Consider the following 14,111-nt stretch of genomic DNA (forward strand, 5'->3'; position numbering starts at 1 on the left):
GATCAATTGAAAAAACTTCTTCCCGGTCGGTTTAAATTTTATATAATATACTTTTTGCCTCTCCTACCGCGAAATTATATCTCCTGGCCTCAAATAAGATCATGACTCCTAGTTGAAGAGATGGAGAGAGAGAGAGGAAGGGGACCCTGTCTCTCTCCGAGACTAGTCCTTTATTCGCGAGCGTTTCTTAGCAAGCGGATTTAGGCGAGGCTGCTTAGTATTTGGCTGGCGAGCGATAGGTCCGCGGTTCGATTCTCCGTGGAGGAAGAAAATTTAAAAAATATAATCTCTTCCCTGTATCAAGTTTAAAACTCCACCTGTGAACTGTAACGTTAACTAAAAAGAAAAATATTTTCTCTCGACGTTCAAAAATGACGAACGATACTGCCAAAGGCAGGACTGTGGTACTACTACTACTACGAGAATGACAACTCATCGTATACTACGATGTGGCTAAAAAAAAGCATCATCAAAATTCATTTAAAAATATTAATTTTAATATGAAAATACAATACGTTAATTACATATTAGATTGAGTATTTAAAATTAAACAAAACAATTTTTTTAGGTGGTGGGTGTATGTCTTATATGAAAATTCACGACGTATTCCGTGTTCGTTCTTTGAACACTGATGGCAAATGGATCGTGAGGATGAAAGGTAAATGCCACCAAACGTCTGGATCCTGGTGGGGCGCTTCTCCCTTGCACACCAGCGTATATTTTAAATTTAAGTAACCCAGAATCCCTGGCATAAAATCGAATAGGGTGGTCTCCGCATGCTTTGGGTCGTTCCATAACTGACACCCATTTATCGTCGTAACTGAACAGTGATAAGTCCAAGTATGGACTACTACTGTATGATTGGGAACTGATGGGTAATTGGGTTAAAAGTCTCTTCGTAGCTTCGGTATGTCCACCGTTTTTGGCGTTAATTATAGTTTGTTTGAATCTTTGTTGAACTAGTCGCGAGTAAGTATTATTGGAAGGTGAACACGTCAATTGAGACTCCGAACGAAGAGCGGTATTGCGAAAAAGGTCGCAAAAGTTTTCGAATAGTTCAAGTAGATCTTCCGAAGTGTTTTCGAACACCGCGATAACTTTGGTAGTTAGGATGTTATAAATGACGAAGAAACATGGCTGGGAATTAGGGTCACTTAGGCGTAAGGTTATGACCTCTTCGCTGGCGTATTTTATTAAGATATGGTCTTGGTCTAATAATTGCATTTTCCACATGCGCAATTTGCAAAACTGGTTAAAGTGTTGGTAAAATTTTCGTAATGGTCTCGGACTCTTTTCTTTCTGGCTTTCAGCCACCGCTTTTTGATATAAAAACACCAACAATCGATGTTTTAACGAATTTATACTGCCTTCACGAAAGGGTCTAGTTAAGGACCTATTGCCAGCACTGCCACGTTCCTTACAAAGCGCGGTTGTCACCAAAAATTCGTCATCTTCGTAACAAAATCGGCCTATGGTTCGAACGTTTAAGAAACACCCTTCATCCGATACTTTAAAAATATGGATTGTTTGGTGTTGGACTGATAATACAGCTAAGGTATCTTGGTACAGGTAAAGTCCTTGATTATGCGACAAAAAAATCTTGTCCGTTTTAAACGATTTCGTGTGACAAAGTTTTCCATGGACTAAATCAATCAAGTGTAAGGAATAATCTTCCAAAAACGAACGCGGGTTTGGGGAAACTGATTCGTTATTTTGATATATATCGAAAAAAGGAGGTTGAGAATCTTCAGGGAGAAACGCGGCTGAACCAACAATTACAAATTTACTGTTATCGGTAAAGAGACTGCACTCTCTGTTTAATTGTTCTCCGTGGGTCGCGACATTAACTACGTGCAACAATTTGAAAAACTTTTCGAAAATTCTTCCTCGAATTTTTAAGGTATCTTTATCGGAAACATTGTTAGTGTGTTCTCCAGTAACATCTTTCATTAAATCGCCAGCGGCGGCTGGACCTTGATATTCGTATATTTCTATGGATGTTTGATCTGAACTAAACGCGACAAAGTATTGACCGCTGGGACAAAATTTTCTGAGAAAACACGCGGGTTTTTCAACATTGACGACGGTAAAATTTGGGAAGACATTTTGATGGTATTCTCTAGCAGCGTGGTAACGCGATACGCAGGATTTTGGGGGGCATGTTTCGCGCCTAATTAGCCTAAGTACAATGTTTTGAGGCGGTATTGTTCTGTATCTAATTTCACTATCATTTGACGATGGCTTTGCCGAATGGTATTTAGAGTCGGTCATCAATGCAGTGAAGCCACCAACTTTCGCGGAACTTTCTGGTGATTTTATTTTCGTAAATACAACTTTTTTCGAGCCAAAATTTCCGCCGTGATCGCTCATATTTATAATTCAAAAGACAAAATTTTAAAATTATACTCACAGAGAATCATCAACACGAATCTAAAATAATAACGTATAAAAGGAATACTATAGAACGGCCAAGTACTTCGAGCTTCACACTAGTGAAGCCATGGATAATAGGTGTTTATTATCTATGGTCTAGCCCTAGCAGACCGAAAAATATAAGCAGACTAGTTTGTCAACTTGGCAGTTGGGGCGGGGCCTTGGGGCACGCAACTTGGACTTGGAGTACTAATATAAGAGTGGTATCTAAGAAAACGTTAAAAGTATCATAGATACGTACCGAGGAGTCCAGCGTATAACACGGTCTAAAGAAATACGTCAAACCGCTGGTTTTTGGTATTTGGCACCGAACGCAAAAATTGCCTAGTCAAATGTCGTCTGCTAGGTCAAATTCAAGAAGATGTAAACAAAAAGGGGAAGAAAATGGGGGTCGGACACTCACACAAGTCAAACAATGAGCCACTGTACTGTGTATCGCGGAAGTACGGGTTATAATTGTTTCTATTGTTTCTTTACGTTATTTATTTATGAAGAAAACGAGAAAAATTTATTTTAAATAGTGTTTAATGAGTTTTTTGTGCTTAGTTTCTTCGATTTAATGAACCTGTGTATCGAAAAACGCGATTCCCATGATCAAACCAAATACCAAAATAGGATTTAAAAAGTGAAGCCAAGGCTTAGTAAAATGAAAAGACAGAAAAGTGGTGAAACAGAAACTTAAGATTACATCAAGATCAAGTTGACAGCTACTGGAACTGGGTAAGTCCATTTTTTTTATAATTACTAACGAATTTTACAGTATTTGCTCTCGCGAAAACCGGAAACTCTTCTTTCAATCCAAATAGAAACTTCTTTAGGCTACATTTATTCTAAAACCAAGACACAATGAGTACCAATTACGCTGTACCATCAGGCTCCAATTGTGGAACTCAGATAGTTCTACCCTGGGGAACGAGGAAAGAAAGACCTCCTTTCCCAAGTGGAATTGTCATTGATACTGAAGTCAAACCAGGAGAATATGTGCTAAGAACTTTATTTGCCGAGTTCATAGTCCAAGCTGAAAGAAAGATAGATGCTGTACTAGCAGAGCCTTTAGAAAGACCATTATCTAAATCCCTTCAAAGAGGAGAAGACCCAATTTTTGACCAACTACTTGGAGCCTTTGGATCTGTAGCGGAACATTGCCTTCCATCATTGCTACATACTTTGATAGCTTGGTATGACCATCAACTTCAAGGCTTTGAATCCTCTTTGAATCAAGATCAGAAGTTGAGGACTGAATCTAAGTCTGGGAAATTAGATGCTACAGAAAGAACTGATCTGGATTACCTACACGAAAGACGAGATTTGGCTGTGGAATTCATATTTTGTCTAGTTTTGATTGAAGTTGTGAAACAGTTTGCCGTGCATCCTGGTCATGAAGACCTGGTCAATCACATTGAAAACTTGGCATTCAAACATTTTAAGTTCAGAGAAGGTTCCCAAACAGGCGCCAACGCGCAGAATGTCAACATTGTGGCTGACTTGTTTGCTGAAGTTATTGGAGTCCTTGCCCAGTCAAGATTCCAGTCAGTCAGAAAATGTTTTATGGCTGAACTAAAAGAGCTGAGAAGCAAAGAACCCAGCCCAATAATCTCTCACAGCGTCATCAGTTTACTTATGGGAATGAAGTTTTTCCGAGTGAAAATGGTTCCTATTGAAGAGTTTGAAGCTTCTTTTCAATTCATGCAAGAATGCGCAGCCTACTTCTTGGAGGTTAAAGACAAAGATATCAAGCACGCCCTAGCCGGTCTTTTCGTCGAGATTTTAGTTCCTGTGGCAGCCACGGTAAAGAACGAAGTCAATGTTCCTTGCCTAAAAAACTTTGTCGAAATGCTTTACTCTCAAACTTTGGATTTGAGCACTAAGAAGAAGCATAGCTTAGCTTTATTTCCTTTGGTGACGTGCTTGCTCTGCGTCAGCCAAAAGTCTTTCTTCCTTCAGAACTGGCATTACTTTTTAGCCATGTGTCTGTCTCATTTGAAAAATAGAGACCCTAAGATGTGCCGAGTGGCTTTAGAGTCTCTTTACCGACTCTTGTGGGTGTACATGATAAGAATCAAATGCGAAAGCAACACCGCGACTCAAAGCCGACTTCAAAGCATCGTCAACTCTCTTTTTCCCAAGGGATCTAAAGCGGTGGTCCCGCGAGACACTCCGTTAAATATCTTTGTCAAAATCATTCAGTTCATCGCCCAGGAAAGACTAGATTTCGCTATGAAGGAGATCGTCTTTGATTTGATTTCTGTTGGAAGACCCATCAAGATTATTTTAACCCCGGAAAGAATGAGTATTGGTCTACGGGCCTTCCTAGTTGTAGCTGATAGCCTTCAACAAAAAGAAGGAGACCCACCCATGCCCAGAACTGTGGGTGTATTACCGTCAGGCAATACGCTTAGAGTGAAAAAGACATTCTTGAACAAAATGTTAACGGAAGAGACTGCTAAAGTCATTGGAATGTCCCAGTACTATTCATACGTCAGAAAAGCTTTTGATGACATCCTCAAAGCTTTAGATGTACAATTTGGAAGACCTCTCATGATGACGACAGTTCAAAACATCAATAAAGAACCCGATGATATGATTACGGGAGAAAGAAAACCTAAAATAGATTTATTCAGAACATGCGTGGCAGCCGTTCCGCGTCTGATTCCTGATGGAATGAGTCGTCAAGACTTGGTAGATCTTTTATCTCGTCTTACCGTTCATATGGATGAAGAACTAAGAGGCTTGGCTTTCCAATCCCTTCAAAATATGATGAGTGATTTCCCCGAATGGAGAGAAGACGTCATTCACGGATTTGTGCAATTCCTACTGAAAGAAGTTAATGACACTTTCCCCCAACTTCTGGATAACGCCTTGAGGATGTTAGTTCAGTTACTGACCCATTGGAAGAACGCTCTCCAAAATCAAGCGAACAACTCGTTGAGAAAGGAAACGTTTGAAATGACAAAGGCGGAACACCTGAAAAGTGTTTTAAACTTAGTTGAAGCGTGCGCCTTGGTCATGCTTTGCAACTGCAGACTAACTCCTCGAAGATTAGCCGCGCATATCCTAAGAGAAACCAAAGTACTTATCAAATCTTTGGTACCGTTGAAAGAAGAGGAAGAAACTGTATCAGACTTGATTGATCAAATCTGCCCTTCAGTTATCGAAAAATGTCTGCCTTATTTACCATCGGTTGAGAAAGCCGCCATTATGTCAGCGTCGACCGTTGACTTGCAATGGTTAACGGAAAGAAGCAGTTCAGCTTGGACATCGGGATTCCAAGAAAGCGGAGATGGAAGCAATAAAGTTTCCAACGTTTCCTTATACAACCAAGAAAGTTCCGGATTAGACGCTTGGGGCGTTTGTCTCGTTGGACTTCTGGAACCCAATCACGTTCCTAAACACTGTTCTAGCGCCGTGTCCCAAGCCTGGCCAATCGTATTTGCCAGAATTTCCTATTTATTCAGTCAACTAGATGTTAACCCCGTTAATGACAATCGGGCATCGCTTCTTAGAACAACAACGACGACTAAAAAAGCCCTGAACGAAAGAGACACTCATTTGTGTCTCTGGAGAAACTATTTGATGTTTGCCTGCAGTATCGCTCCGCCTAGCACGTCAACTCGCAGCAAATACGTTTCCCACGAGGGATCCGGCACGTTCAGTTCATCTCCCGAAAATTTGAGTCTAGAACGATCGGATAACAAGTCTCCGGGTATTGGAGGGGCGACAGCTTCTAGTTTGTTCAAACTCATCACCCCCTTGTTGAGAAGCGAACAAGCTGATACCAGAGGAGCCGTTGTATTGGGTTTGGCTCATATAAACCACAACACCATCAAAGAACTAATGGAGGAACTCGTGGTTTACATTCGCGAAGCGATTGACAGAAAGCAAGAGAACGTCAGGAGGAGACGAAGAAGGGACGTACTGAGAGTTCAGTTGGCCAGAGTTCTAGAAATGATCGCTGAAAGAGGAACTTTCGGTATTAGTCCGAGCGTTTTGGAGAGAGACGCTGGATCTTTGAACACCACTTTCGTCGAGTATATTGATGGCGCTAGGCTTTATTTGGAGTCAGAAAATGATAAGGATGTCCCGGCGATCGTACAAGAAATCAAACAACATTTCTGCGGCTTTATTCACAAACTAATCAACAGTTTTCCTTTGGAAAATCGCACGAATTTATTGGGGAGAGACTTGAGGAGAAACATCTTCTACCTCTTCTCTAGTTGGAGTGGCAAATTCGGTTGTCACTTTGGTTTTGGTGACCGAAAATCTCCAACCAACGAACCGACAACCGATTTCGAGTATTGCGCCCTCCAAGCTATGACAACTGTTCTTTGCTGCGGGTCCGCTTTCGATCCACCAGGACTATCCGAAGAAAGCTCCATTTATTTATGGCTGAATAGCCTACTCGAATCTTCCGAAGAAAGAATCTACCAATTGGCCCAAGAGACCGTCGTACTTCTACTGGAATTCAACCCGGATGTTGGGAATTTATTGGATTGGTTAGTTGACCGCTGCTACACTGGCAATATACAAGTAGCCGATGGATGTTTCAACGCCTTGGCTACCATATTCAGCGTCAGGGAATATCCTTGCGATCATTATATGGCTATTATTAACGTAACTTTGATGAACACCGGCTGTCCCAGAGCCCAAATACAGGAAGTTGCTCTTCAAATTCTTCAAGTACTAGACAGTAGATTCTTCAGAAGTTTGTCGGCCATATCGATCGACGAAGAAGAGGAAGATGGTGATAATGTCACCAACAGCGAAAGTAGCGTCACGCCCAGAAAGAAGTTTACCCATCATTTTGAAAGTCTCATATCTTCGGGCTTCCCATGTTCTCAAATTGACATATCTCGACATATGGCTCAAATTCACACCGAGCTAACTATGCCAATGTTTTCCGAAGTCACACATCGTTTTCAAACTGCCAGACCAGCCGTTAGACAAAATTTACTACAATATTTGTTGCCCTGGCTTTACAACATGGAACTGGTGGACCCAAATATACCTCAGATCAATCCTTTAAACCAAATCGGAAGGATACCGGAATTTTGTTCCGATTCGTGTACGGCCGTACCATTGGAACAGAGAGAAGGTTGGGGTTCGGCAGAAGCGACCGAAATGGTTCTAAACAATTTGTTTTACATAACGGCAAAGTTCGGGGACGAACACCCGAAAGAAGTCGAGGACTTGTGGGCCGCTCTTTGTAGTTGTTGGCCGAATAACTTGAAAGTTATTATTCGTTATCTTTTCATCGTAACGGGATTGGCCCCCTGCGAGTTATTACCCTTCGCTAAGAGAGTCATTGTTTACGTGGCGAGATCGAGACCCGAAAGACTCCTAGACGAAATGATGGCTGAGTTACAGACTGTCGAGACTCTCAACTGTCTGATTGAGAGAACGGAGACGCCTCCCTTCTTCCGGGTAACTAATATTCGCAAAGGAAGTAGTCACTCTGACGATGGAGGGTCCAACAGTACTCATCCCGACGCGTCCAGGGGCGAGTTGGGTCTCGAAAAAGGAACGATCCACACCAAGAGACGAAGCGCTGAAGACGGATCTGAGAAGGAAGGGATTGTCAAAGACGACCTGAGTGGTCACAGCTCGTTACATAGTACTTCGAGCGCTTGCAGCGTCACTAAAGCCGACCGTTTGACGGTCAACTCCGGATCCGTCGTTAAAGACGAAGACAATCATTTCTTATCCACCTCCGTCGAAGACGATAATTTTATCCTACTCTGTCGCGTCCCTGATGACGAAAACACGAAACCGGACACTCCTCAACCTCATCCCTTACCCATGCCGGAATACGGAGGATTCTACGCTCCATTGACGGAGTTTTTACCTAGCAGTTCACAACCGGTAACTGGATTCCACAGATGCAATCTGGCCTTAATGTTGATCACGGACATTGTTCTTGATCGAATAAATATCGATTGGTCGCCTCATATCCCATTGATGCTTCACGTAGCATTTTTGGGACTCGATCATAGCCGGCAGTTGGTACACGAACATTGCAAACGACTCCTTTTGAACCTCTTGATCGTATTGGCCCATCATAATGACTACTTAACCGTCTCGAAGATCCTACTCAATAATCGAACTTGCCAGTTAGAGTACGGACTTCCGATTGCCACTTGTCAGACTGATTATCGTAATTTTACCGAAACTCACAAACGAATCAAGAAAACTTTGGCTTCTATAAGTAGCGGTGGCACGGCTAGCGCGTCTGTCAGCGAAGGAAGTACTTCGACCATCAACAAAGATTCTTCATCGTCCTTTACATCAAGTATGGCCAGTGAATCCCTACAAACGGTGGTAAAAATGGAAGACGGACACTCGACTTTAGAGGAACTTATCAAGTCTCTTATCGACTACTTGGCCTCGAAGAAGAGCCATCCTCTGTGGAGTTCCGAGGACATTACCGCTAAAGTTTGGACCATCAAAAGCGCCGAACAAATATCGGTATTTCTCCAACACATTCTCTTCGTATTCAAGGAGTCTTTCCCATTGGCGCATATCGAAGAACGTTGGGCTCAAGTCGCCCTTCAATTGGCTTTATCCTGTTCGTCGAGACATTACGCTGGAAGATCCTTACAGATATTTCGAGCTCTGAAGGTTCCGGTTACCGCCAGAATGATCTTGGACATACTTTCTCGCTTAGTAGAAACCGTTTCCGAGCAAGGAGAAGACATGCAAGGCTACGTCACCGAGTTAATTTTAACTTTGGAATCTTCCGTCGATCTCGTCGATTCCAATTTTAGAATAACGGAGTTTATGAAAGAGTTCTTCAAATCGACGCCTAATTTAAATAAAGAAAATAACCGACGTAGCGCCCCGAACCCAGCCAGCGGTTCGTCCAGTAACGTTCCATCACCCAGAAGTTCGGGACACGTTCGAAGCACCTCATACTCCGTCTCTTACTCGGCCAAGAAGTTGCCAGATTCTCCAACTATCGAAGGCCGTGAGTCGAGAGCTCGGGTGCATTCCGAAACGGATGCTCGAGGTAAATCTAATAACCTGGGTCGATCGAGAAGCGCCCAGTCCTTGAAGACAGATGAACAGTATTGTCAAGAAGATCGCAACGCTCTTTTGGCTCAATTCTTTTGGATCGCCGTCTCCCTATTGGAGTCCGATTACGAGCACGAATTCCTTTTGGCTCTACGACTTTTGGAAAAAGTTCTCAGTAAAGTCTCTCTCGACCGAACCGATTGTCAAGAGAAATTAGAGAAAATTTTAATGCAAATGAAGTGGGCCAATTTCCCGGGCGTACACGCCTTGTTATTAAAGGGTTGCACGTCACCAACCACCTTCGAACCGACTATATCGCTCCTTTCGCAATTAACTTTGACTTTGGATATACCCATTATTGACCCTTCGGAGTCTTTAAGCTTCCCCTTCAACATTATGGCCATTTTCCCGTACATGTTGGCCAATTACGACGACCCGAATCCTCTCTGCATTCGTAGTGCCGAATGCATCGCCCAAGCTTGCATGGATCGTTCGTCGAAACTGGAGAACTTGGCCACAGTTATGACGCTTTATCGACGACGATCCTTCAGCAAAGAAAGCTTCCAATGGACTAAATGCGTCGTTAAATACCTATACGACGCCTATTCTCACGTCTTCTTCAATCTTATCTCGTTTCTCGTGGAAATTTTGGAGAAAGGCTCCAGCAATATGACCACCCACGTTATGAATATCCTTTATTGTATGCTGCATTACTTGGACGTCACTTCTTCAGCCCAAACAACCAACTCGGACTTGTTACGAGTCATTTCGCGCTATATAGAAACGGCCCATTGGAAGGACGCTTTGAAAATCATGAAGCTTATCGTTACCCGCTCTTCCACTTTGGCCGCTCCACCCGCTACCATGAACATCGGAGCCTCGTTCGCCGACAGCGTCAGTATCTCGTCAAGTACGTCATTCGCGGACTCGGAGTTCGCCAATAAAAGAGAACTCCCCGGTAGGACGATGGAGTTTATATTTGACGTGGCTGGAACCCCGGTTGTTGGACAACGATACCAAATTCGTGGCGCGACAAAGGGTGAAACTTCCACCGAAACTAAAGACGAAACTGGAGCCTCATCACCTAGAAGAAGCCTATCTCACAATCATTCTTTTACCGAGAATGGTTCGGTTTCCGGTTGGAAACGACCTTGGTTATCGCAAGCCCGAACTCGGGAGCATTTGATCAGTTTGTTAACCAGTTGCGGGCAAAGAGTCGGCCTTCCCAAGAGTCCGTCGGTCATATTTAGTCAAAGCAGCGATATTTTGGAGCATCAATCCTCCATGTGCAGTAGTACCGAAGAAGTTTCCGCCATTATCAACGACATGTCCGGCGACAGCAAGCTGGAAGATACCGGAAGGGCCGAGCAACAATTCGGTCTATTTAAAGATTTCGATTTCCTTGAGTACGAATTGGAAGGACAAGAAGCCGAAAGCGTGGACAACTTCAACTGGGGAGTCCGTCGCAAATCCATCACGAATTTCGATAATTCCGCGGAACAATCGAAATCTCGCAGTTCGACCGTCACCAGCAACGTCACGCTCAGTCCTCGCAAAGAGGAATCGTCGGACGATGAGGTCGGAAGCGTCTCGCCTCTGGACGAAGTCCATTCGCAGATGCCTAGTTCGAGCGTCAACCTAATCTTCCCGCCATCGTCTCTTCCCTTGAGCGTCGACGCCGGTCGCCCAACCAGTCCCATGTCCAATTCCTCTCACAGTTTAATCAGCGACGGGGACTTGACCTTAAGCAACGCCTCCCCTAGTTTCTCGCCTTTGGTCAGCCTCCCGCGTGCTAATTCAACACCGGAAGATATCGAAGACATCTGGAGGGCGCACGTCCACACTTTGATGGCTGAAAGAGCGGGAACCTTAGCCGCCAATTCCTACCAGATTTTGGCCCGCCTTTTCAAGGAAACTTTCCAAAAAGTAGCCCGAACCACCCGGGATTGCTGCCAGTTATTCTCGAGTACCGACGCCTTTCGAAAGATTGCCTCTCACTTTCTTACAACTATGGACATCCTAACGAATCACGCTGAATGTCCCTACGTTTACATCGACAACGAGATCTTAAACACCGCGGCTAAACAAGATCGGCATAAATTTTGCGTCTTGGAATATCAGGAACATTGGGAAACGTTCCTGGAGAAAAGAGAACACGCCCAAGAATGCGTCGACAACTTAAAATCCTTGTTTAAACTGGAATCTTTGGGTGAACCAGTAGCTGAAGACGCCGTCGAAGAACAGCGAATCGAACTATGTCGTTGTCTTTATAAACTACACTTTCAGTTAATGCTGTTACTCGAAAGTTACTCCAAACTATTAAACACGTTGGCGACCGTTACCCAACTACCGGATGTGGTTGACCTATCTCAGGAGGTAACCACGGTCCAACGGGAACTGGTTCGAGCCGTCGAGGACACGGAAAGCGACCGTCTTTCGCCGGCTTTACAGTTAGAAGTTTCCGGTACCACGTACCAAGAAGCCGAGAATGCCTTAGTGGAACAGATTCAAGAACGAAAATGGTCCAAAATCTTCAAAACCTTGAACAACTATCGTTCGGCGTTTCCGGGGATGTTTCTGGGAACGGGAGAGGAGGACGACATTGAAATCATTCTTGGTATCTGTAGCCGACATTTATGCGAGAATCGTACAGGGTATTTCATTATGACTCAACCGGAACACTCTTTGAGCTCCGTATGTCAACAATTAATGGACATCAGCCTTCAATTATCTTCGGCTCTACATAGCCTCGAGCATTCTACAACCCTGGATAAAAATAGACCTAGATCGAACCCTACTTAGAATATAAAATAAATAAAAAATATTTAATCGGTAGTTAAAAATATATATACCCAAGTTAAAACTACTACAATTACAAAGACAATATGGTACAATACAATTTTTGTTAATTTGGTCACTAGCTATATACGAAGTATGTAAAAAAAAGCACTATTTAGCTGATCTCAAGCAAATAAATTTAAAACACAATATTAACAATCAGGTATTTAAAAAAATAAGCTTAAAAAACAAAATAAGAACCAACGTTCACGTACATTAATATCTGCCTAGTCAGAATTCATTAAATTGTATTAATTCGAAAAGTAAAACAAATTTAATTGTTTTCTCTAGAATTTTAATATTAAGTTAGTATAAAATCAATCACTTGATAGATAGTTTACATTCCTTTTCAAAGTAACTAATTACACACTTAACTATTTACATAATTTAGCCTTTGTTAAACAACCACGTGACCTAGAAATTATAAAATAAAAATGAAGATAAATCTATCCAATATGTATAATTTATTAGTTGTAAAGTTATGTATAGAATTAAAAAGATTTTACATCCCAATTTATCGATTTTTCTCATTTTTTGGCGCCCAAGTGTCCAATTTATGCCTAAGACTTAAACATTTAATGAACTACTCGAGAAAGGTAATTAGTATAGATAACGAGGAATGGTCACGCTATCGCTCGGAGTACCGGACATTTGACCACACCATCCTTTTTTTTCAGCGTATGGTAATAAGCGCCTAGTTTCATCATTCAAAATATAATATTCCCTTGATGAGACCCTCGGGGACAAAGTAACGAAGAGTTTCGGGCCTATTTTTAGTCCCTATCTGTTGCCGCGGGTATTGTTTAGGCTTGGTTACCATAGAAACGCTTTTATTCTAATGAGGTTCGACACGAATAAACTTATATACTGTTTTCCAAGCTGTTTGCGAGTTTAAGAGGTCCGAGTGCAAATAAAAGATACACAGTTAAATAGTTTTTTTTACTTTCTTTTTCTTCTATTATTTCTACACCGTCGTTAAGAAGTTTAACTTTTAACCTTTAAGAAGGTGTTCGTGACGTGAAATACTTAATTTTTAACATGAATATTGAGTAAATTACGAATATTGGTCTTTATTCCGTGATTATTGTGTTTATTTTAGTGTATTTTCGAAGAGTAGCTTGAATCGTTACTTTGTCCATAGAACTTAGTTAAGTATACACCATAATGGTGTTTTTTAAGTACTTTGCCTAAAATGGTGGGTGTCGCAACAGCAACAGGGCGTTATATATAATTCCAGGAATACATCCATTGTATGTATATCCATTTGAGCTTTAGTCCAATTATAACATTGTAACAATACTTGTGGGTTATATATTGTTATTGCTATAGAACAAAAGTAATTCTCTGTTGACTGGGTATTTTCCTTAATTTATCCATTATACCAACTGTTGTTTTGTGATCCTTTCGTCGTAACAATGCGTAACCATAGCAACGAAACTTTATTCTCCATAGTTACCAACCTGTTGCGTGCTCTGCAAAGTTCAAACTTTTTTGCGTGTAATTGACCGTAAAACAAAGGAATAACTATAGACCTTATTTTAGGCCTAACTAAAACCGTGGTAGAAAAATATCAAAAATCTACTGTTAAGTTTTATTTAAATAAAATCTATTTTAAAACGCTTCAAAACAATATTTATTAGTTAAAATACGTTAAAACATGATTTAATATCCGAATTCTATAATAAAAAACGTCAAAATTAGGCCTATTTCAAAATCGATCGTAAAATGTTTGCAACTGAAGATGATTTTCCAATTCCCGGGTTGTATTTTAATCGAAAGTTCCGTTATATTGTCATAGATGGCGCAATGTCATTAATGGAAAATTTGCCCGT

The 14,111-nt window shown here is 41.7% G+C and overlaps 2 protein-coding genes across 2 annotated transcripts; one reads left to right on the plus strand and one right to left on the minus strand.

The window, feature by feature from the left end:
• Positions 1-475: 475 nt before the first annotated feature.
• abo (de-etiolated protein 1 abo) lies at positions 476-2,564 on the minus strand. Its single transcript, XM_089868360.1, has one exon. It carries the CDS (start codon positions 2,368-2,370, stop codon positions 565-567), a length of 1,806 nt encoding a protein of 601 aa, XP_089724486.1. The 5' UTR covers positions 2,371-2,564; the 3' UTR covers positions 476-564.
• Positions 2,565-2,811: 247 nt separating this feature from the next.
• On the plus strand, positions 2,812-12,792 carry fry (microtubule binding protein furry). The gene is made up of 2 exons (XM_089868350.1): positions 2,812-3,153; positions 3,240-12,792. The coding sequence occupies exon 2, from the start codon at positions 3,280-3,282 to the stop codon at positions 12,241-12,243; it is 8,964 nt and encodes a 2,987-aa protein (XP_089724476.1). The 5' UTR covers positions 2,812-3,153; positions 3,240-3,279; the 3' UTR covers positions 12,244-12,792.
• The last annotated feature ends 1,319 nt before the right edge of the window (positions 12,793-14,111 follow it).

This window comes from Phalangium opilio, unplaced genomic scaffold, assembly GCF_054372755.1.
Source record: "Phalangium opilio isolate 3A_F unplaced genomic scaffold, DU_Popi_V2 ptg000024l_1, whole genome shotgun sequence".
In the NCBI taxonomy this organism is placed as follows: domain Eukaryota; kingdom Metazoa; phylum Arthropoda; class Arachnida; order Opiliones; family Phalangiidae; genus Phalangium; species Phalangium opilio.

Coding starts and splice junctions, on each gene's coding strand:
- abo (XM_089868360.1), bottom strand. CDS start 2,370: ATGAGCGATCACGGCGGAAATTTTGGCTCGAAAAAAGTTGTATTTACG.
- fry (XM_089868350.1), top strand. CDS start 3,280: ATGAGTACCAATTACGCTGTACCATCAGGCTCCAATTGTGGAACTCAG.